The sequence below is a fragment of the Vigna unguiculata genome, chromosome 11 (assembly GCF_037176805.1).
Source record: "Vigna unguiculata cultivar grain cowpea cultivar isolate G323 ecotype 2 chromosome 11, ASM3717680v1, whole genome shotgun sequence".
Classification (NCBI taxonomy): domain Eukaryota; kingdom Viridiplantae; phylum Streptophyta; class Magnoliopsida; order Fabales; family Fabaceae; genus Vigna; species Vigna unguiculata.
In genome coordinates, this window is record NC_140802.1 from 46832577 (window position 1) to 46856942 (window position 24366).

The 24366-nt window shown below is 31.6% G+C and overlaps 4 protein-coding genes across 5 annotated transcripts; 3 read left to right on the forward strand and 1 right to left on the reverse strand.

The window, feature by feature from the left end:
• The first annotated feature begins 1943 nt into the window (after positions 1 to 1943).
• TWD1 (FKBP-type peptidyl-prolyl cis-trans isomerase family protein) lies at positions 1944 to 5572 on the forward strand. Of its 2 annotated transcripts, none has more exons than XM_028055214.2 (8): positions 1944 to 2079; positions 2173 to 2231; positions 2345 to 2530; positions 3141 to 3230; positions 3347 to 3531; positions 3600 to 3722; positions 3853 to 4005; positions 4986 to 5572. In XM_028055214.2, the coding sequence occupies exons 2-8, from the start codon at positions 2192 to 2194 to the stop codon at positions 5319 to 5321; spliced, it is 1113 nt and encodes a 370-aa protein (XP_027911015.1). In that variant the 5' UTR covers positions 1944 to 2079; positions 2173 to 2191; the 3' UTR covers positions 5322 to 5572. The 2 variants fall into 2 exon arrangements, with proteins under 2 accessions (XP_027911015.1, XP_027911016.1); XM_028055215.2 differs by having other exon boundaries at positions 1947 to 2079; positions 2191 to 2231.
• A 182-nt stretch (positions 5573 to 5754) lies between these two features.
• Positions 5755 to 6358, reverse strand: LOC146881958 (RNA/RNP complex-1-interacting phosphatase). The gene has a single exon (XM_085669418.1). The coding sequence runs from the start codon at positions 6249 to 6251 to the stop codon at positions 5889 to 5891; it is 363 nt and encodes a 120-aa protein (XP_085525544.1). The 5' UTR covers positions 6252 to 6358; the 3' UTR covers positions 5755 to 5888.
• A 4314-nt stretch (positions 6359 to 10672) lies between these two features.
• TTA2 (fibronectin type III domain protein (DUF1423)) lies at positions 10673 to 15680 on the forward strand. The gene is made up of 2 exons (XM_028054424.2): positions 10673 to 14055; positions 14787 to 15680. Exons 1-2 carry the CDS (start codon positions 11037 to 11039, stop codon positions 15344 to 15346), a joined length of 3579 nt encoding a protein of 1192 aa, XP_027910225.1. The 5' UTR covers positions 10673 to 11036; the 3' UTR covers positions 15347 to 15680.
• A 3408-nt stretch (positions 15681 to 19088) lies between these two features.
• LOC114169317 (protein TEEBE-like) lies at positions 19089 to 21124 on the forward strand. The gene is made up of 3 exons (XM_028054425.2): positions 19089 to 19333; positions 19588 to 20082; positions 20339 to 21124. The coding sequence occupies exons 1-3, from the start codon at positions 19246 to 19248 to the stop codon at positions 20857 to 20859; spliced, it is 1104 nt and encodes a 367-aa protein (XP_027910226.1). The 5' UTR covers positions 19089 to 19245; the 3' UTR covers positions 20860 to 21124.
• Positions 21125 to 24366: the final 3242 nt, after the last annotated feature.

Here is a 24366-nt window from a genome sequence, read left to right on the forward strand (position 1 = left end):
AAAAAAGAAAAAGGAGATAAATAAATAGTTTTATAAAAACTTGTAAAATTAACCGTTAATTTTTAAAAATTTAATAAATAATTAAATTGTAAAGAGTAAAATTGGAATTATGAAATGTGGACACAAAAGAGGGAATCCCCTTTATATAATTATAGATAGATATTTATTATGATTTCAATATACTTTAATGCTAAAATTAGAATCTTCGATCATTCCTTGTTCTCTTAAATATTATTGTGATCCAAGTATTATACAGCAGAATTATCCAATGATCCAATTTATGTTAAATGAAATTCTATACATCTAAGATAAATAAATTAAATTAAATTTAAAAATATTTTTGAGAATAATGTGTTGATACATGAAATAATAAGCAAGTTCAACCCAATATAATTTAAAAACCAAAATTAATCACAATTAAGTAATTAATTTTCAAAATAGTTTTTTAATAACAATATAAGTTTGTAAAATATAAAGAAAAACACCATTGCTATACAAGTTAAATACACTACAGAAAACATTTGTTCTTTAAATTTCATCAAAGTTTTTATACAATCTCCCAATTCAGATAAATTCACATTTTGTCTAAATTATCGTAATACGATAAAACTGAAAAACAAAAGTATATATATATATATATATATATATATATATATATATAATTATTGATAAAATAAATTGTAGTTACTAAAATAAAAAATATTATAAGGAACATTACGAGTAATTACTTAATTTCAACTTTAAATAAGTAGCTACTAAAATAATAAAAAAAAGTAAACAATGAATAATTATTTAAATTTAAAAAATTAGTTATTTAATTGATAAATCCGAATAATTCTTTTTTTATCAATAATTATTTAAATTTAAAAAATTTATGTTTTCTTTATACATAATTATAAATACTATAACATGTCCATTTTAAATTGTTATTTTATCTCTATAATTGTGTTTTAAAAAATATTTGGTTTTAAATTAATAACCATCTAATCTATAATTATATATAAATAAATTTTCTTTTTCGTGTCTATCATTATAATTCTTATTTTACTTTTTATAATATAATTTGTTTTAAGACTAATAGTGATTTTTTATATTTTTTTATTAAATTATTTTAACAATTATTTTCTTTTTTTTTCTTTTTTTTATTCAACCGTCGTTATTTTTTTTCCTTTTTTCTATTATTTATTTTATTTTATTTTTAATAAATAGAAATATATTTTGTATAATCTAATAATTTTAAAATATTATTATATACTAATATAATATGAAACGTATTTAAAAAATACGTGTAATAATAATTTATTTTATATATTTATACTTGTATATAAAAAGAATTTTCTTTTCTTTTATTTTATTTTATTTTCTTTTTTGTCCTTTTATCTATAATGATATATAAAATTATTTATATATAATTTTATAATTATAATTATAAAAATAAAATTAATTTTTTTATTTTTATCTATATATAAAATAAATTTTCTTTTTCATATCATAGTTATTTTTTACTTTTATATTTTATATACACAATAAGTAAAAAGCTATTTATAATAATAATAATAATTTTTTATTTTTTTATTCGGCTCACTTTTAACTGATTATTATAATATTAATATTGAAGATATTATATGATTTTTATTTTAAAAGGGATTTTCTCGTTACATCTACACATATTCTCTTTTCTCTGCTATCCAAAATGTAAGACTTTTATAAAGCTTTTCTTTTGTCATTCCAGACTACTATTTTTCTCGTTTACTTGACTTTCTCAATTATCTAATTTTTATTTTAAAAATAATTGTATATCACAATTTTAATTATTCATTTAAAAATTACTAGTATAATTAAAAGTATTTAATTATAATTCATTTTATGCATTTCAAAATTTAGTAAATATTTATCTTGTAAAAACTCAATGTAAAAAAAAAAGGTTATGTTTGATATTAAAATAACCAAATGCTGGAAAAAAGCAAAAACCTTATTTCTCCCTTTGTAATCTCAGCTTCACTATTTCAGTTATCTCTCCCTTCCTCTCTCCGGAATCTTCTCCGATCTAAGGAGTTAAACCCAACTGATCCGGTCAACGTAAGACAGTTCCAAATTTTTTCCCTCCCATGATGTTTGGTTCTTCACAAAATCTATGTTTTTCTAATTAGTTTTTCTTTATTTCTCTTTAAGTTGTGTAAAATTTTGCAGAATGGAAGAAGTTCAAGAGTCCCAACCCCAACCATCGCTTGGTACTTCACACGCTCTTCATGAAATAAAAAAAAATGATTTTTTTTTTTTTTTCAACTTCACATGCACTTGTTTAAACCTCTTTTTATTTTTTCTGAACTGTTAATGGCTGCAGGTCAAGAAGATGAAAATGAAGTGATTACTGAAAGTTCAGCATTTGTTAAAGGGGAACCAGACCCAGAATTCAGTAGTAGCCCCCCAAAAGTTGACTCTGAAGTTGAGGTCCTTCACGAGAAGGTCACCAAACAAATCATTAAGGAAGGCCATGGCCAGAAGCCTTCCAAATATTCAACTTGTTTCTGTGAGTACTAGTCTCAGTCATCTTGTTTGCAATTGTCCACGATTCATGTTTTGATGCATGTTTCCTACTAGTGTGAAAGCTCCATAGTTACATAATTTAATTTGTAATTGTGTATGTAATTGGTTTTTTACACAAATGGTTTTATGCCTGTCAATTACTTGTGCTGTTACTTGAAGCTACCATAAATTTAAGGGCTAAGTCCCAGTCCCAGATGGAACATGCTTTAATTATAGCAGTAATGAAGGGGAATTTGAGGGTATATGCTAAAGTACTTTCAAATTATGAGATATCAGAATTTCTTTTTTCCCTTGGAATGGCTTGCATTGTGTCTAGGTATGCATAGCAACTCGACCTGTAATTTAAGCTATTGATGGCAATGATTTGATGTGAATATGTAAACTGATTGGACATCAAATGTTGTTTCTCAAAGTAAATTTCTTTTGTTGAGTTTTAAGGGTGACAAAATCTAGAATGACCAATATTATAACGGTAGTAGCTCACTACTTCCTAATATCTGCCACTGTACCATTCTTAGTAGCCCTTTCCTATAAAAACTTTTCTTTTCATTGTTGAGTCAAAATTATGATTGGTGGATGGTATATGGTCGTAGTCCATTACAGGGCTTGGTCTGAGAAAACACAGCACAAGTTTGAAGACACATGGCAGGAGCAAAGGCCAATTGAAATGGTCTTGGGTAAAGGTATGTTCCTGGAAGTTTAAAGCATTGGATTTCTTTTTCGTTAATCAATAGGCTAGTTGGCTATCTCTTCTAGACCCTTTACTGTCCTTTGATTTTGGTGTATTTCTCTTAAACAGAGAAGAAAGAAATGACTGGGTTGGGCATTGGTGTGGCAAGTATGAAAGCTGGGGAGCGTGCATTGGTGCGTGTAGGCTGGGAGTTAGGATATGGAGAGGAAGGAAGCTTTTCTTTTCCAAACGTTCCACCCATGGCGGATTTAGTTTATGAAGTTGAACTCATTGGCTTTGATGAAACGAAAGAAGTAAGTTGCATTAAATACATTATGGTTGTGGACTTGGTAAGATGCTTATAGCACCTTATTTTTTGCAGGGGAAAGCTCGCAGTGATATGACCGTGGAAGAAAGGATCGGTGCAGCAGACCGGAGAAAGATGGATGGAAATGCTTTATATCAGGAAGAAAAACTAGAGGAAGCTATGCAACAGTATGAAATGGTTACACACTTATGTTTCTTGCGCTCTTCTACATAGTTCTTTAATGCTCTTAGTCCATGGAAATTTCTTTCTTCACTTTTTATTTGAGGTTTTTGACAAATTTGTTACTGTCTTGGTTGGTTCTTTTCAGGCCATAGCGTATATGGGAGATGACTTCATGTTCCAGTTGTTCGGGAAATATAGAGATATGGCTCTGGCTGTAAAGAATCCGTGCCATCTTAACATGGCAGCTTGTTTGATTAAGCTGAACCGTTATGAAGAAGCTATAGGACAATGCAGCATTGTGAGTATAAGACAAGACTTTAACCAATCAATTCATCATAAAATGCTTTCTTTTTTTTTTGTCTGCGTGTGTGTGTGTGTTTTAATTTGTAAGCCACACTATTCATCGGTGTTTCAATAATTCCTTTTCTAAATATAGAATGGCATTATAACTATCTCTTCTGCTAGCTACTTTCGCCCTGATTTGGAATTGTGAATGGAATACAATATTATGAAAGTCAAATTGTAGTCTAATAATATGCTCTGCTTTAGTGGACATTAGTGAGATCATAATCTCTCTTTGAGAAGTTGAAGACAGCTAATTTGTTTTGTCTCAAGGGTGTTCTTTTTAAACTTATTGAAGGGAAACTTCGAACTCTTTTGTGCTTTTTGTTCTTTTGCATTATTGATTACCCTGTCAGATCATGCCAAAATAGAAAATGCGGACTTTGTCATCATTCACTACTAAGCATGTCCTCTCATATTTTGTCTAACAAATTATGTAGTTGCTGTCCACATTAGAGTTGTTTTTGTTACCAGTTTATCAAGTAACTAAGGGCACCGCATTAAGTTTATTCGCTATGCAATTGTGTAGGGTGTTGTGTCATCTCATCTAGAATACCAATTAAGTCTAATATCTTAGAATGTTAGCAATCCACGATTATGAATTATGATGCAATCTTAAACCGTGATTTTCTGACAGAAACTGAGATAATCTTTTTCACTCTGGAAGATTTTATTTACAGTCTATTTGAATTTACGGCATGAGTATTTGGGAGAGCCATGAATGACTTTCAGCCTGTTTCAATAAACTTCTCTGGGCAATTTTTTGAAAACAACTTAAAACTTGCATAACAACAACTCACTCTTATTTCTTCTATTATAGAAACACATGTTTACCTGAGGAGTAGTTATTGAGTAAGTGCTTTATTAAGTTGTTTACCCAAAAGTGAAGTCATTTTGGTCACCCACTTGTGTGTAACTTTATGATGGAACTTGCAGGTACTGGGTGAGGATGAGAACAATGTGAAGGCATTATTTAGGAGAGGAAAGGCTAGAGCAGCACTTGGGCAAACAGATGCTGCAAGGGAAGATTTTCTTAAGGCACGTAAACATGCCCCTCAAGACAAAGCCATTGCAAGAGAACTGAAATTGCTTGCTGAACATGACAAGGCCGTTTACCAAAAGCAGAAAGAGATATATAAAGGAATATTTGGACCAAGGCCTGAACCAGTTCCTAAGACAAGAAACTGGCTCATACTTATTTGGCAGTGGTTGCTTTCAGTATTCAATGGCCTTGTCAGCCTCTTCAAGCGTGAAAGGCTTAAATCTGATTAAACAAAAAGACCACCTCTTGTACCACTCAGAAAATTATCATACTTTTACTGTTTTCCTTTTGCTTGTGGAGGAACAATCAGATGTTGAAAAAGCACTGGTATTTCACTCGTAGGAGTTATCTTTGACAATGCTATCAATCTGCTCTTATGTTGCTTTTCATAGTTTGGTGGTGGTTTGTTCAGAACCTCATTGTCACTAGAATTGAAATTGAAATTATCAGTTTCGCTTAAATCAGATAGTTATTTTATGAAGATTTGTAGTATGCCTTTGAATTCATTCATGATTAAGGTAGCTTTAGTTTTTTGATATTTTCTTTACATCACTTACCTTAATCTTATCTCATTCAGTGTGAAAATTGTTTCCTTCTTGAGCGGAGAAAATCTCAAGCATCCACCCTCTTATGGCCATCACATTCTTTCTCAATTAATCAATATACAGAGAATCACAAAGACAATATTCACATAGCAAAGTAAAAACATTCATATGTTACCTACACCATATTTTCCCAACATAAACTATAAACTACATCAGATTTCTGTGATGCAGATAAAAAATAACCAGTGCTTGCTACCACATGGGTTTGGGCACAGTGGTCCAAGCAAAATAGGCACACACAAGCATCTGGGATATGTACACATAAACTGCAAAAGATATACTCATCAGCAACAAGTCTTTCCAATCACCCTTTTGCTGTGGACTCAAATTCTGCTTCACTCTTTTCCCTGTCTTCTCAATATCACTTAACATTTTCCATTTGAACAAGTTCACCTTCGTTCCTCCCTTCTGATCTTTCTTTTCTTCCGGATCTGGTGTTCTTCCCTGGCAGGATAGTTGAATCAAAATCCTGGGTCTGTTTCTGCTTGTGAATTCATGATGAGAAGAAGCTACCCTTTTGCTGCAGCAACAGTTGCCTACAGTGAGAGCTGCCATGGAAGAAGAAGAAGAAGGATCAGATTGTGCTTATTGATACACAACTGTATTGAACATATAAATATCAGATATGAAGGTTTGATTTTGAAGCTAACAAGCAGAAGAAGATAAACCTGTCACTTGGTAATAGGTGCTCTCTTTCTTCACGTTAAAGAACAACAATTTTGTCGCACAATATTAGACTTAGATATTTTCTTCTTCAAATACCTAAATGGATAAGGGGCACTATTTTCCGTACAACCACCTGTGGTGAAGGAACAACAACCAGGGCAAAAAAAGATACCTTTTTTTTATAGCTTTCGCAGTTTTCATTGCAAAATTTCATTCTTCTTTTCACTTGTGTTTATACTATCAACTGTTGACATAACAACCTTAACGGTTGTTCAGTAACATTATGTTATTTTCTGTCTAAAATTTATTTGTAATAGTTAATAATTTCATCTTTATACTTGAGGTTACAAGTACTAATTAATCAGATACTTGATTTTAGCTGAATCAATTTTTTATCTTTCAAAAATAATAATTAATTGTTTCTCATTTAACATAAATATTTTACTTTTTGGATTGATTTTAAAAATCAAACTATTTTACGTTGAAAAGTTAATTCTAATCAATTTTATTTTATTTTTGCGCAAAACATAAAACATACTAAATTATTTAGAAAATGTTTAGAATTTAAAATCTAAAATGACTTATGTGATAAATTAAAGCATTCAAAATTTTAAATTTCACATCTTTCAAATATTATTAACAATAATTTGATAAAACATATTAAATTGACTTATTTTAAAATATATTAATACTTAATTAAGTAACAAAAATAAGAATATGATTAAATATAATAAACCAAATCATTAACTAAGTCAAATTAATATTTTTAAACTGTATTTAATTGTTTATCATTAATTACCACCAACAAATATGAACAAACGGTGCATTAGAAAAATAAATTTGTGAATACTTTCTTAACATTTATCCCAAAAATAATTTAGCATTTGCAAATCGAGATCAAGAGTATTTAAACTTGTTTTACTTTAAGCTCTATGGAAATTTATCTCCGAGTAAAAACGAACGGTTTTGATGGGGCTGCGAGTGTAAGTATACAAAGATAAAGTGAAACCGGGCACAGCGAATAAAAATAGTCAAATAAATAAGCGTCAACACGTGACGTCAAAAGCATGTACAAGAGTCAAATGATGGCAGCTTTTATCACGTTCACGCTATCATTCCCTATAAAAGTAATTCTCCGACCATTTTCTCTTTAATATCTTTTTTATTTTACTTTACTTTTACTTGCTCCAACACTTTAAGCAATTAATAAAAAGGCATATTTTTGCTAAAAATAATTTACAAAATTATTAAATAAAAGATTAAATATATTTTTTGTCTCTTAATTTTCAGTAAATTTTGAAATTATTTTATTTTAAAATTTTAGATTAATTTAGTCTTTTATTTTTTGAAGTGAATTTAATTATTTTAATATAATTTTGTTAGGTTTATTTGATATTTCGTACACACTTCAGAATTGTAGTTGATTTGTTTATATTGTTTGATATATTTTTCTTTAATGTTAAGTTAAATATTTTTATGAAACGCGTTTGAAATGTTAAATAAACTTAACAACAATTTAATTAAAATAATTAAATTCACGTATTTCAAAATATAAATGACTAAATTGATCAAAAATTTCAAAATAGATCAATTTTAAAATTCACATGATTCATTACGAGAAGTAATCTTTATAATAAAAAAAAAAACATTGTATACCACATCTATTAAGAACTGAAATAGAAAATATATAGTAGCATACTCTTGTAAACTAAATACACAATGAGCCTTGACTAAACTTATTTAATCTATTTTGTAAAACATTATTCGTAATTATTTCTTTAATAATTCGTAATCTAAACTAGAAAAATCTAGATTTTTCCTAATATCAATAAAATAAAATTTATTTGATACAGTCTGGTTTTTATTTTTTTAGCTATCACACAATTAAATTAATATATGTGTGTATGTTTGTGAAATATTGTTAAAAACACGTGTTATATTTTTCAACAATTTTTTTTTGTTTAAATTTTAATGTATTTTATAGGTATTTTTATTATAAGAAGTTGTTTCTAAATTTATTTTTTAATGATCAATTTACATATAAATTTTGAGACTAAATTTTATAATTATTAAAATTTTGATAACTAATATTATTAACCAATTTATAAATCAATTTACTGACCAATTTTAAAATTATTTTAATTAATTTTTAGTTTGTAAATTGATATATAAATTTGTAACTATAATAAATAATTAATTTTTGTTACTAATAAGATATTTTTTACACAGAGTATTTTTTTATCAAACAATGATGATAAATTGGTAGTAATTAATTTTAACGAAATATAAAAATACAGATTCTTTTAAAGAACCCATTTAATAAACTTGTTAAAGTTGATGAGTTAAAGAAAATGTAAAGGCAACTCAAACCATATTAAGCATAAATCATAATTAAAATGTTTTAAATATTAAAAATTCAGATTAATTCCTAAACAGCAGCAAAATATATTAACATGTAAACTAAAATACTTAATTATATTTGCATAAATAGTTTTATTATTCAAAAGTTTATTTAAATGAAAATATAATATAGTCGACGAGTGTTAGTAGAATTGTCCTTGACAAATTTATGTCTAAGTGTTAAAATTTACTATCAAATCGTTTATTCTCATTGTCAATGAGCAATAATAGAAAAAAGTGAAAGACAAGTTTAGATTAAAATATACAAAGGAATTTCAATATTTTAAATCTCGTATATAAATGTTATAGTTATAAAATTAAAGTTCAATAGTTTTTTCTGTGTTTGTTTTTTTTTTCAGTTTTATCTTATAAATATATTTAATTTAGTTTCAATTAAAAAATGATTCAATATAATACATTGTGTTAAATTTACAATAATGTATATTAATAAGTAACATTTCTTGCTTATATTACGTTTTAATTTCATCTAACAAGTCAATATGTCATTTATTATTTATATTACGTATTATTATATTATAATATTAGATGGATGAACTAAACTACGTTAACCTGTTTTGGTGAAACTGAAATAACATTATAAAAAAGTAAAATGCAATTTCAAACCATCATTGTAATAATAAAATTACTAAAACTATTAGACTTAAAATTAATTTAACATGCTAAATTATATAAAAAATACATTTATATGTTTATCAATAATAATAATAATAATAATAATAATAATAATAATAATAATAATTTGTGGTGTGAGTTTTAAATGGTTGAGGTGTGTTCAACCAAAGGCTCATTACTAGCTACCTAACTAGTTTCTATGTTTGACTCCACTAATAAATGAAAAGTTATCAAACACCAACTTGCTAGCTTTTCAAACACAATTATAGTCAAAAAATTTTAAATTTGCAACTTTCACCAACTTGGTTACTCAAACTTCCAATTTACTCAAGAGCCACAATTGCAAAATACACCTTTTGCAGATAAATTTGGAATATGATGTCAATTTTGAAATGGAACAATTCCTTACTTGTAACAATTAATAAAGGGAATAATTTGTTAAAGTAATTGTAATTTTAAGTTGTAATAAATTCCACCTTAATAGTGTTCTTTGGTATAAAAAAATAAAACCTATTGATATATCATAGTTTCTTTTTATAATTTGATTAAAATATGTAATATTTAAAAATGGGTTAAATATGTTTTTATTTTTTATAAATTTCAGTAAATTTTGGAATTAGTCTATTTTAAAATTTTGTATAAATTTAGTCATTTATCTTTCAAAATACATAAATTTAATCATTTTAATCTAATTTTATTAAATTAATTTGATATTTTATACATATTTCAGAATTATATTTGAATTATTCATATTATTTAACACATATTTTCTTTAATATTAAATCAGATACTATTATAAAACATACTTAAAATATCACAAACTTAAGATTAATAAAATATGATAATAGCCGTCACAAATTAGTGTATAACTAAATTAAACAAAACTTCAGTAAATTCAACTAAATTTGAGTTTGATTTAACAACAGCTGCTCTTATTATTCATGCATGACATTATTGGTTTTGATTGAATCTGAAATGGAAGACATATAAGAGTAACACGTGTCAGACAACGAACGGTGCAAGAAAAGGAAACACACAGAATTGGTGAACCCAACACATGCAATTCAAATCAGTCCAACCACAACAGTACAAAGTACAAACAAGTCAAGTGCGTTCCTATTTTTATAATACCACTAAAATGCGCTGGATATGCGCAGTGCGCACCTTGCTGTTCCGTTTCGCTGTCCCACCTCTCCACGCATGAGGAGTGCGTTGTGCGCACTTTGCGTATCAAAGTCCAATTCCTTCTTCTTTTTCTTCTTCTCTCTCTTCAGTGTTAAACTGCGTTGACTGAAATAAAACCTTCACTTTTTTCGTTTCTTTCCTTTTTCCCATTCTCTTCTCTTCTCTTTATTATTATACATCGCCGCACCGCCACCATTCGCCGGAATATCTTCACCGGTAACTTGTTCCGATCACTGCACTTATTTTTACGTTATCGCTTTTGCTTCTTGTTTACCTTGTAAGCACCTTCTCTGTTCCGTTATCGTTATCGAACTAGGGTTTCCGAAACCCTAGCTGTTATTGTTGTTGCTATTACTGCTCCATGAGTCTGGGACGAACCTTGTTGGAGTTATTCAGATTCATCTGGTTGAGATAAACGACGGCGATTTTAGACTGCGTTTTGGTGATTTTGTTAGTATGAAGAGATTGAGGTCGAGCGATGATCTTCACTCGTATGGCGGCGAGAAGAATAGCAATGGTTGCAAGGATTCTAGTAATCTCAACCGTTCGTTTTCGTCGGCGCAGCGGAGTTTCTATTACAAGCCCGATAATGCGCGCAAGGGTTTGGTCTCATCTTCGTCGTCCCGGTACGAGAGGGATCGGGCTGTTGAAGAGGACCGGGAGGGTTCTAGGGTGGTTCGGAAGCGATCTGAGCACGATTTCGAGGGATTTGATCGGAGGAAAGGGTTCGATCGGTACAGAGAGAGTGATCGGAGTTTAATGCACCGGTCGGAGAGTTTCTGCAGCGGTGGGTCGCGGAGGGATCAGTTTCCGAAGGGTTTTCGGTCGGAGAGGGATCGTTCGCGTAGGGAGGGGAGTGTGTCGTCTTGGCGGAGAGGGTTGAAGGATTTGGATGAAAGGGAGAGGGTGGTGCGTTCGCCGAAGGGTTTGAGGGATGTGAAGTCTCCGTCTTGGTCCAAGGATTCTGTGTCTGAAAGCGAGCAATCTAAGAAGAGATCTTCTTCTCCCAGACCCTTCAGAGAGGGTAACTCCAACAAGTCTAAGTCTAAGTCTCCCACTTGGTCTAAGGATTCTGTTTCGGAGAGCGAGCAGTCCAAGAGTGTTGAGGTGAAGAAAGCTGAAGAGGAGTTATTGCAGCAGGTTCAGAGTGGGAGTAGTAGTGAGATGGAAGAAGGGGAGCTTGAACCTGAACCCCAAACGGAAATGGTTGCTCCTGCGAGTGAAGACTTGCCCCCATCTGTTACTTTGGAGACTGATGAGAGGCATGTTCAGAAGAATGAACGCCACCCCAATGATGATGACACTGATGCTTTGATGGATGAGAGACAGGAGTTGTCGACTAAGGAAGAGGTGAAACCTAATGAGGAGGTTGGTTTTGAGGTTAAGGATGCAGAGAAAGAGGCTGATGAGATGCCGGATGTCCAGGAGGATCCGACTGAGAAAATGGCTGTTACTGAAACTGAACTTGGTTCTGTGGGGAATGGTGATGACGATAAAAGAGAGCAGTGTTTGGATGTCGGTGCTGGGTGCGAGGAGGAAACAAAGAAGAGTGGGGATGTGGAGAAGGAGAAGCTGGTGTTGAATGAAGACGAGTCTAAAGAGGACAAGGGTGTAGATCTCGGAACCAGCACGGATATTGTCAAACCTGAGTTAAATGATGGATTGTCAACAGAAAATGAAGTCCCCAAGGAAGTGGACAGAGAAGTGACAATGGAGGGTGTGGCCAACAATGTGAAGGATAAGGGAAAAGGAATTTCTGTTGCACTTGCACCTCCTACTGATGTTGCTCATTCTTCGGATGATGGCTTGTGGATGGAGAGAGGATCGATGGACCTCCCAACGTGTTCTGTTGATGTTATAGAAGGTCCAAGCACAAGGGGATTTGAGTTGTTCTCCAGATCTCCAGTTAGGAAAGTGGAGAAAGTGGACCACTCAGTTCTCAACAAGCACAAGGATGACTTGGAGCAGCTTGATCTTACTCTTAGCTTGCCCAACGTTTTGTTACCTATTGGTGCTCATGAGACTGGAGCTCATGAAACAACATCACAAGGCCCTGGATCCCCCAGTCAAGCACGGAGTGTGCAGTCTTTAAGTAATACATTTTGCACTAACTCAGATGGTTTTCCTGCATCAATGTCCCTTTCAGGTTCCCAATCATTTTATCACAATCCAAGCTGTTCTTTGACAAAGAACTCAGTGGACTATGAACAGTCTGTTGGCAGTCGCCCTTTGTTCCAGGGAATAGATCAAGTTTCCCAGGGGTGTTGGCAAGGTCAGTCTCAGAGTGATTCCAAACAGAAAGAAGTTCCTTTTGGTCAAAGAACCTCGGTTAGTGGAAATGGCTCCCTTTTCCAGTCTCAGGCATCATGGGGTGTTTTAGACAGTCAAGCTCTGAAGGGTCAACATTCCAGGGTTCTAGAAGGAAGTTCAAAAGTTGCGGGTGGACTTGACAGGCAATTGAGTTTTCACAAGCAGTTTTCAGGGCAGTCAAGACGGCATGATGATGTTAGATCTCCTCCACAGAGTGTTGGGTCTCATGATATTGGATCAAATTACAGCTTTGAGAAAAAGAGGGAGGCTAGAGACAGGAGTAGTGGTAGTCTATATCGAACTACCAGCCAAAAGGAACAAGAACAACTTATGATGGGTGGAGCTGATTTTGTTGAGACAATCATTGCAAGAATTGTTTCTGAACCTGTCCATGCAATGTCCAGAAAATTTCATGAAATGACAGGACAGTCCATAGCATGTCTGAAGGAGGGTATTCGTGAAATCATGCTCAATGCTGATAAGCACGGGCAGATTCTTGCTTTCCAGAAAGTTCTTCAGAACAGGTCTGATGTAATCTTGGATGTTCTATTGAAGTGCCACCGAGTGCAACTGGAAATTTTGGTTGCTTTGAAAACTGGTTTAACTCATTTCCTTCACCTAGACAACAGCATTTCGTCTTCTGAGTTGGCTCAAATTTTTCTGAACTCAAGGTGTAAGAATCTTTCATGTCGAAGTCAGTTGCCTGTAGATGAATGTGATTGCAAGGTTTGTGCGCAGAAGAATGGTTTTTGCAGGGAATGTATGTGCCTTGTGTGTTCTAAGTTTGACAATGCCTCAAATACATGTAGCTGGGTTGGATGTGATGTTTGCCTTCATTGGTGCCACACTGACTGTGGATTACGGGAATCTTATATTAGAAATGGGCATGGGACAAAAGGGATGGCTGAAATGCAGTTTCACTGTATTGCTTGTGACCATCCTTCTGAGATGTTTGGCTTCGTCAAGGAGGTGTTTCATAATTTTGCAAAAGAATGGTCTGTTGAAGCCCTTTGCAGAGAGCTTGAATATGTGAAGAGAATTTTCTCTGCCAGCAAGGATATGAGAGGGAGACAGTTGTATGAAATTGCAGAGCAAATGCTGCCAAGGCTGGCAAATAAGTCTAATCTTCCTGAGGTTTTGAGGCACATCATGTCTTTCCTTTCGGGTAAGAATCAAATTTTTTTCATGATTACACACTTGTCTGTTCTGTTTTATTTCTGTAGGCTAAATTTTGCTGTATGTAAAATGTTTACATTAAGCTCTCATTTATGTACATGGAAAATTAAGTAATGAGTGAACTGCTTTTGCTAACTTGCAGTTAACTGCTGGTAATTTAGAAAATCTGATATTGATTACACGTGAATCAAGATACTCAAACTTTCCAGAGTCTTTGTTCCATATTGTTCGTGTTAAGTTTTTCGAATCAATGCTGAAGGACTTGTCATCTGTACTCCAATTTCTATTATAATTAAAACTAGGATAGAAATATGAAGCATTACTTTCTTTGCATTATTGGACGAGATCGTTATTGTTACTGAAAGTCATCCTTTCTATCGGAATGACAATGATGAAAATATTTTAGTTGTCAGATTTGGAATACTTTTGACTAAAAGATTCAAGTATGAGTGGTTTATTTTTGCTGCAGCAAGTCATGCTGGTATGTTTGGAATTTGCGGAAATCATTTTGTACTGAATGTAAAACCTGGGGAAAATGTGATGGTGTTATAGATATGAGATCTGTGCAAAATTTAAGATATTACAGACATGAGATCTGGGTCATGCTATTTCCTAAGTTATATTTTGTTGAGCATTGATTTTCTTGAGGTTTTGCGTATCTAGTTTTTGTGAAAGGTGAACTGTAAGGGCCTGTATTTACATACGATGTGGTGATTGCAGATGGTGATTCTTCCAAATTAGCCATGACAGCAAACTTTGCTGGGAAGGAGCAGATTAAAGAAAACAATGGAGTAGCAGGTCCTAGCCAGGAAGCAGCAGCTTGGATGAAGTCTATTTATTCAGAAAAGCCACCTCTGTTAGAAAGGCCTGTGAATATCCTTCCTACCTTTGATCAGAATGATAAAAGAACACTTGCGCAAGAGTTGCAGATGAGTAGCATCCAGAAGGACTACTGTTTTGACGAATTGGAGAGTGTAGTAAAAATTAAACAGGCAGAGGCTAAAATGTTTCAATCACGTGCTGATGATGCTAGAAGAGAAGCTGAAGGGTTGAAGCGCATTGCCCTTGCAAAGAATGAGAAAATTGAGGAAGAATATGCCAATCGAATTGCCAAGTTGCGATTGGCTGAGACTGATGAAATTCGTAAACAAAAATTTGAAGAAGCCCAAGCATTAGAGAGGGCACATCTGGAGTATTTAAACATGAAAAGGAGAATGGAGACAGACATTAAAGATCTGTTATCCAAAATGGAAGCTACTAAAATGAGCCTTGCCATGTGATCAGATAAAAAACAAAAAAAATCTAGAATAGTACTTTCAGGTAAATGTATTATGCCCCATCCTGAAATTTGTAGGTTCTGATGCCACCACCTTATTTGTGTGAGCTACTTTAGTCCTGATCCTTAGTTGTATCTATTTGTTGTTGTAGTTCATTTTGTTTTTAAGCTGCTAACCAAAACCTAAACCTGTAGAGTCATCACAGCAGTTATTAGTCTTATGAAAACAATATCAGTTATGAAAGCAAGTTAAATAGATTATCATCCAAATGCACTTACAACAATGTCCAGCAGACGAGATTATGAAATTATAACATTGGTGACTATTGTACCTTCAATCTTCATTAATGTTGTATCTAGTCAAATCATGATTTCATGTTTATCCCTTTCTGATGTTTCATGTTCATGGTAGTTTCGCAGGTCCTTTTCTAACCTCAGAAAGTTCAGTGCTTAATCAGTATCAGGTACTTGTTTGGATACAGGTTACAGCAAGTGTTTTTTGGAGTTTTTTTATTGGAAATGTAATTTTTTTCCGGCGGAGAAACTTTCAAAAGTTCTTTTAACATTCTCATTGCCAAAATAAAGAAATCTGCTACTTGGTTTATTTTTCAACAGATTCAATTGCTCAATGATAACCAAATTATATAATATTTTCCAGGTTGACAAAACGCAGTAGTTGTTGAAAAACTTTCTATTCAAATAAACTTATTTGTAATTGTTTTATTTGTTTACTTTTTTAAAGTGTCATCGAGAAATTTATCCTAATAAGCTCGTTCTTATTTTAAGCATTTTGACGAAGATGGATGATATTTTCAATGAATGCTCCACTCATTCTTTCGGCGCATCTGAAACATAAAAATTTGAACATTACAGTCATAATATTTTAAGTGTGATATTAAAAGATACAATTGGTTCTGTAAAAACAAAAGAAGGGTCACAAACATGTTCACACTTCTCAAAAACTTAAGATATTTCTATTTGGTTTTTAGAATGAAGGATTTCCCTAGCTAAAAAAATAAAAATAATCCACAAAAGAAGTCCGAAGAATGAAATAGAAGTTTCTTATACTTATATTTATAATTATCGTACTCATATTTTGATTGTGCATTATATATTCCATAATTATTTTCAGATGTTCTAATTTTGGGTAAAAAAATATTTCAATAGGTAAATTTGTGGGAAAATAAGTTTAAGTTTTAGTTAAAATACAAATGGCCAGAAAAAGATGATTGTAGTTTGTAAGAATTGAAATTATCATAACTTATGTATAATTAAACTCAAACAAAGTATTATTTAAAACTACGAACATATATCAGTACAATAGAAATATAATTATCGTACTAAAAAGTAATTAAGTAGTGACATATAGCAGACTCTAATTATTGTCGTATTAAATATAATTATTATCGTATTAAATAATTAAAAAGTAATTAAGTTATCATATTAAAATACTCTTTATCTTTTTAATTTAAAACACTTTATAAAGTATTTTTAATACTCGAAACATGGTCCATTGATGACTATTAGCAGGCTCTAAGATCCATATGGAAGTGAAGATAGGGTGAGAGTTTTTTTTAAAAAAAAACACACATACCTTAATTATTTTAATTTTAAATTACGAATACATTTTTCAACAAATACGAGTATAGAACAGTTATGATAAGATACTTTTCATTGTAAAATGTTATTCATAATGAAATTAAAAATGGGCAAAAGCAATTTCTCTTTTCATAATTTTCCCATAATTTGAAAAAAAAGGTATAATTTTATTTGTCTTCTTAACAATTACAAGAAGAAAAAAAAATGAATGATATAAAGAAGACATAGAGGTCTCGTGAGAGGCCACCTACACCCCCTTAAATGCCAAACACGGACTTTGGTGGAAAAATTAATTAATATTCACGAGTGTCATAATTAAATTAGTTACGAGAAGAATGTAATACAATTTTTTAACGAAGTTTTTTATAAAAAATTATTTACTAAATAGAGATGGATAAGGATAAATTATTGATTTTTTTAGTAATTTTAATCAATAGAAAATATAAAATGTGTAAAATAAAAGTATGCTCATAACATTTTCAGATTACCGTGTTAACTCTTATAAATCTAACACATTTAAGAAATTAACTTCTCTTAGATATCACGTCAAATACAAATAAAATAATTTTTTTCATCACATACATTTATTTTGAAAATTTGAATATCAAGAACTTTTTGCCTCTATTTTTCTTCTTTACTATATATATAAAACTTAATTTTTATGTATATTTAAAGTTAATATATTATTTATTAATAGGTTGTCATATCCACGATACTGTGTAAGTCTTTCTCTGAACTACTATATATAAAAAATAACCGGCTTTTAAACACAATTTAAGAACATTCATCTAAATAATAACTTAAGGATATTTTAAAATTGCATGAGAATTGTCTTTCAGTGTGAAGAAGTGGCATTATAAGATATTAAAGAAAAAACATTATATGATAGTACAAAAGTAAAAATGGTGAAATATAATTTTTATCATTGGATTTTATACGAGATAATACTAAATAAAAGTAGCATTTTTTTTTTATGAAATAGCCGTTACTTTCCTTAATTAATTAATAAGATTTAAAATTACCTTAATTAATTAGTAAGAGATGCATGTGGTGTGCCGTGGTACCTTAATTTGTTATGATTAAAAAAATAATCGCTAAGCCAAACCAGATGCCGGTAGCAGGAGTTACGGAGAAAAACTAGGTTTTGAAAAGTCAAACGATTAAATTAATATCATAGTTTTAATACAAATTTTTTACTTGTTTAACGTTTTAAAAATAAAGATAAGCTTAAATGTTTATAATGTAGGATGGAGATTAATCTCACTTCATCTTAATGTCATATAATATTTATATTCGTATATTACTCTCTTCAAAATTTAAAAGAAACATACTAAATTAAACCAAGTATGTTAAAGTAATATTTAAATGTTTAAAGATGTTGAATATTTTATTTAATAAACAAAGATATTATTAAAAAAATATTCGGAATTATTTAGCATTTTTAATATATTGTTGACTGGTTGCTCAAGAAAATAAATTTGATTACTAAAATTACTTAGTACTTATTTCATAACATTTAATAAAAAATGGTAAATGTTTTTTATATATTTTTTAACACACTTATAAATCAAATGTTACTCACATTCCATTGGCTTGAATACTTTAAATTATACTTTTGGTTTAACTAAATTTCAAGTTATTTGTAAATTTGAGTAGATTGAGTTATTATTTGGTTCTTTTTGGTTTATTAAAAATACTATTAAAAATTTTCAATTGAGTATTAGTATTTAATTTATTAATGACATAATTGTTATTTTTCATATTTATTTTCATATGTTGTAGTTAATATAAAATGATATTACAGTTTATTATTTTAATTGAAAACATAACAAGTCGTCCATCAATAATGATGACAGTAAAATCTTATGGTTGTTTTAGGTAATAACATAAAAGTTAACAGTAAATATGATTATCTCATTATTGAGCATGAAAATAATAAAAATCGTTTGTTATTTTAAATTGATCATCCCACCATTCTTATATTAACCACATACAAATCTCTTAATACATAAATAATAAAAACTCAATTAAAAAATATAAAAGTTGAGTACTTAAAAAGGAATCAATAGTTTTAGGAGTGTCTTCAAACTTGATTAAGCTTATATTTTATATGACAAAACAAACTTGCAACTCACTGCAGAGATTGAAAAAGCATGGAAAGAGGAGAATTATTAGCAACAGTGCTCTGCTATTGCACCATAAAAAGGAGTAGAGTTCATCTTCTCATCTTGCACACTAAAACTCTTCTCTTCCTTACCAACCCCACTTCTTGCACATTTACATTTGCTTGTTTAGGTGGTGACAATGTCACTGACATTCATATTCACACTTTCTCTGGCCATACTATGTGCTGCTTCAACCTCTGCAGCAGTTCAACACAGGTCAGCAGAAGGTAATGTTCTTTTTTGACATCGTTTCATTCGGATAATGATACTATGACTCTCATATTTTATTTTGTGATATGATTTAGTGTGAGCCATCGATTAATATATCACTATTTTTTCTTTTAAAAAAATCAATGATCCACGTTAAACACATATGAAGATAAAGAATGAGAATAATAGTATAATTTTGTTTCCAATTCTGATTACAAAATTGTATCATATGATTTTGATTACTTTTTTTTCTTTTTTGGTTTTCTGATAGTTTACTTGCAGAATGGTAACTTTGAGGAGAAGCCAGACCCCAGATACCTAAAGAAAACCAGACTCATTGGGAAATATGCTCTTCCAAAATGGGAGATCAATGGTCATGTTGAGTATGTGTCTGGGGGCCCACAACCTGGAGGCATGTACTTCCCAATTGGTCATGGTGTGCATGCTGTGAGGCTTGGAAATGAGGCTTCCATCTCACAAAGCATCAAGGTTAAACCTGGGAAATGGTATGCTCTGATTGTAGGAGCCTCAAGAACTTGTGCTCAAGATGAGATGTTAAGGATCTCAGTGCTTCCACACTCTGGAGATGTTCCTCTGCAGACCCTTTATAGTCTCAATGGTGATGTTCTCGCTTGGGGATTCAGAGCCATTTCTTCTGTTGCCAAAGTGATTCTCCACAACCCTGGAATTCAAGAAGATCCCGCATGTGGTCCACTGTTGGATGCTGTTGCTATTGCTCAATTCAACCCTCCAAAGCCCACAAGAGGTAATCAATCATATCTCATTATGTATTTGCTGGTTTTTTCTTTCGTGATCAGGGAGAGATTATATATAGAAAAATAACTTTCCCTTAAAATGACTTTTTAAGGAACTTTTCATTTTTCATTTTTTATTTTATTATATTTCAAAATCACATACATATCAGATTATCAGACAAAATTTTCAAAATTTAATTGTCAAAATATCATTGTCTATATTGTCTATATATATATGTGTGTGACATGAGTCTAATGTGATTGCAGATAATTTGGTTAAAAATGGTGGCTTTGAGGAGGGTCCATTCCCTATTTTCAACTCTTCAAATGGTGTTCTGCTACCTCCCAAACAAGAAGATCTTGTGTCTCCACTACCTGGTTGGATGATAGAATCCCTCAAAGCAGTGAAGTTCATAGATTCAGAGCATTTTAATGTCCCATTTGGACATGGAGCAATAGAGCTTATTGCAGGCAGGGAAAGTGTGATTGCCCAAATTCTCAGAACAGTTCCCAACAAAGTCTACAACATGAAGTTCACAGTTGGAGACGCCAAAAATGCTTGTCATGGATCGATGATGGTTGAAGCATTTGCAGCAAAAGATACCCTCAAAGTTCCCTTCAAATCTGAAGGAAAGGGAAAATTCAAGAGTGTGAGCTTCAAGTTCAGAGCAATTGAAAACAGAACCAGAATAACATTCTATAGCTCTTTCTACCATACAAGAATTCACGACTACGGATCTCTTTGTGGCCCTGTTATTGATCAAGTTATAGTGTCTCCTCTTGCCTAAGCACTGTTTCTACCAAACACAGTAATATTTAGATTTTGCATTGTACGTGGAGATGAAAATATTGTACCAGTCTTGTGACTGAATTTGTCCTTTCCTTTTCTTCCTGTAATACAAGTGAATGAGATCAATTTCTATGTTCATCACAAACCTCCATAAGATAATGTTTTGGAGTTTGTATTTCCTCAAATACAGATACTTGCATCTGACCCGCGTAACTTTGTATTCTAAGTTCCACATTAATAAAAATTAGAAAGTTGAGACCGTATCGATCTCTTATGTGTATTGAACTCATGTCTCATTGTTATCGTGTCATTTTTCTCGAAGTGAATCTTTATGAACACACAGCACAACTAAATTATTTTCCCTTCATGCATTCCTAAACTATCAAAAGGGATCGCAGATGCATGTGCTGAGGCATCAGTAACATGACATTAGCATCAAACACCAGAGCTACAAATATTTTATTTTATGCACACTTCACAAAACATAAGACTCGTCGTAAAGGAAGTACGGAAAGATCTTAAATGCGTACTTGTGACCAAGCATGTGACCAAAGAAACACAAAGTTAGATCCAAGAAAGACATCTCATATTCTGAATAGTTTAGATACAGTCAAATGAACAAATGCATAGATAGATAAATCTATGTATTTATGAGTCATTCCCCATGTTCTGCTAATTAAAGAAGAACAAAAAAGTAGAATTGCATGTGGAATTTGTCACCATGAAGTGCACAATGAGGTCTATACCATCAGGTTTCTCTGTTTCACTGGTTAAATAACCCATCTGGTTTAAGGTTTTATGATGTGTGAGGAGTTTATCAAGAGCTTACGGGTTTATATATTTCATACGGTTATACTTATTCGAGAAATTGTGATTCTATATTATATAAGGTATATGAGACCACTTTTACTCCAAAATTTTAAGATAATGATATTATGAGTCTTTATTCTTATATAGTATTTAACTTTATCTATTCTATCCGATGTGAGACGTTCGTTCAAACTTAGACTATTCAGAACGAGAGCTAACATAAAAAAAAGGTGATCATTGAGTTAACGTCAAACTAACTTGAACTATAATTGATACAGAAAGATAGAATACAACGTGGGTCATATGAATAGTTACCATACCCCTAAAAAAGTAGGCACATTGCACTTATCTTATCACTGTTTACAACTATGTGCAATTATTTCATCCAAATTCCTATTGCCTTCAAATCTCATCATCATCACCCACAAGAAAAATTTTAACTGCAAAATCATATGCAGATACCTAAGCAAAGAGTATACTGAATGAATCAAAAGCAGAACAAACTCTTGGTATCTTCTGCCAGCATTCCGAAATCTCATGAAACAATCAGAATTTTTCATATATCTACCTACGTAACATAATCACTGGGATAAGCAATGATTTTAGTGCACAAGAAGATTTGAAAAGTTTAGAAGATGATAACAGATCTACTAAGGGAATGGTTTTTCCATGAAAAAATCTAGTTAACCATATGTGAACAAAGAAGAACAACAATCTTTCATTACACTAGTAGTTGTGTACATGATCCAAACTTTCGGTGCCAACCCTCAAGCCGTTTAAAAATAGGCGAGGGACAGAAACCAAAATTCACACTAGTTGGTAACCTTAACCAATTTGTGAATCAAACTAATTATCAAGGAAAGACACACACTTGTTTCAGCCCAATAAAATTGTTGTCCAAAACAAGATCAGATAATTACAACAATGGTTGCACAGCAGCGAAGTGAATCAAGTACCCAGCTTCTGCCACTCAACTCAAAAGTGTCAAATTTCAAGTTCTTTTCCCATGATCAACAGATACTGTAAGCAACCCTTTCAAAGACTCAATTTTTCCACCATCTGATCCGAAAACTCCTTAACCCAACCTCAATCATGCACGACGCAACCCCGTTTGAACACTGATCTTCATTCTTGAACCAGACCCTCCACTTTCCCACACCCCTCCTTGTGATTCCTCTTGTGGTGAAAGCGATAACGTGATTCCGAGGGTGCCCACAAGGAAAAATTCGAAATTTCGATGCCTGCATAGCTTAAAGTGAAGCATCTAATCGGAGATAGCGTGGTCGTGCCAGCAGAGGAGCATGGCTATGCAGCGTCCGAATATGTAGAAGCGCGTTTTCTGCTGCTTCGCCACCATGAAGCACCGTTTTCGGAGGCTCGTTTTCCGGCGAGGTTGAGAGAGAGGCATGGTTAGGTACGATGAATGAATCAAACTGAAACCTGAGAGGGTGTTCGCACTTTGCAGGGAATGAATGCCACATTAACCCAACCATCTCTTGGTTGGTTTTATAGAACGTGTTGGGGTCCACTCGTTGGTTCAGTAATACTCAATTTTTCTCTTTTGATCTTCAACTTGTTTCAGGGCCCACTTTTCAACGTTATTGTCGATTCACCATGCATTATGCTCTGATTTTCATGTCACCATCGTACGCTGGTATCATATACCCTACGCGTATGAAAAAAAAAAGCCACCAATTTCAAACTCTATTTTAACAAAGATAGCTTTTTGGTCATACAAATTGACACAAAAAAAAAAAATCCTAACGGAGGGACATGCACCTATAAATTGATAAAAAAAGTTATGATATGTTTTACACAACAAAAGATAAATTGAATTGATGAAACATTTTGTTATCCAAATGAAACTTTAATTTCAGTTAAGAAAACGAAGGTTAAATATTTTTTTTTTCTTCAAGTTTTAGTAAAATTTAGAATTAGTTTCTTATCGAAATTTTTGACCAATTTAGTTCTTCATCTTTAGAAATACATGAATTTAGTTTTTTTAATCAAATTTTTTTAAGTTTATTTAAAGTCTCAAACGCATTTTATTATAATATTTGAGTTAATATTTAAGCGAAAATATATCAAACGATATAAACAATTCAAATACTATTATGAAATGCGCTTGAAATATTAGATAAACTTAACAAAATCTGGTTAAAAAGACTAAATCCATACATTTCTAAAGATGAATGACTAAATTGGTCAAAAATTTTAAAATTCTAAATTTCACTAAAACTTGAGGATCATGAATATATATAACCCTAGTTATAATCATAGTACCGTGTGCAAATTTTATAAGAAAAAAAAGACATGTTTTTGAATTCAATGGAAGACACCATTATGATTTGAAATATAAAAAAAAAGGAAGTAAAAGAAAAATTTGCATGCTTTTTATTACAGACCTTGAGTTCATATATAGGAATCTAGAAGGACATAAAAAAGAATACAAAATGGTCAAAAAGAGAGAGGAGAAAGTAGCATGGATGACAAGGACGATACCATAAGCAATTAGAGAGAGTGGATAAATGAAAAATGAGGAATATGGTGTGTTATGTTTATTCCACAGAATAATAGAATAGAATAATGGATGGTGTTAGGAAATTTCCATTGTATATACACCTCCCCACCCAAACCAGGTGGCATTATCGTCGTTATACATATATCCAATCACGTTTTTCTAAACAGCAAATAA

Excerpts from the sequence above, each read along its gene's own strand:
- LOC146881958 (XM_085669418.1), bottom strand. The coding sequence starts at position 6,251 with ATGGCAGCTCTCACTGTAGGCAACTGTTGCTGCAGCAAAAGGGTAGCT.
- TWD1 (XM_028055214.2), top strand. The coding sequence starts at position 2,192 with ATGGAAGAAGTTCAAGAGTCCCAACCCCAACCATCGCTTG. Across the intron at positions 2,531-3,140 it reads CAAATATTCAACTTGTTTCT|TCCATTACAGGGCTTGGTCT; the intron begins GTGAGTACTAGT and ends ATATGGTCGTAG. Across the intron at positions 3,532-3,599 it reads GCTTTGATGAAACGAAAGAA|GGGAAAGCTCGCAGTGATAT; the intron begins GTAAGTTGCATT and ends TATTTTTTGCAG.
- LOC114169317 (XM_028054425.2), top strand. The coding sequence starts at position 19,246 with ATGTCACTGACATTCATATTCACACTTTCTCTGGCCATACTATGTGCT. Across the intron at positions 19,334-19,587 it reads TCAACACAGGTCAGCAGAAG|TTTACTTGCAGAATGGTAAC; the intron begins GTAATGTTCTTT and ends GTTTTCTGATAG. Across the intron at positions 20,083-20,338 it reads CCCTCCAAAGCCCACAAGAG|ATAATTTGGTTAAAAATGGT; the intron begins GTAATCAATCAT and ends ATGTGATTGCAG.
- TTA2 (XM_028054424.2), top strand. The coding sequence starts at position 11,037 with ATGAAGAGATTGAGGTCGAGCGATGATCTTCACTCGTATGGCGGCGAG. Across the intron at positions 14,056-14,786 it reads CATCATGTCTTTCCTTTCGG|ATGGTGATTCTTCCAAATTA; the intron begins GTAAGAATCAAA and ends TGGTGATTGCAG.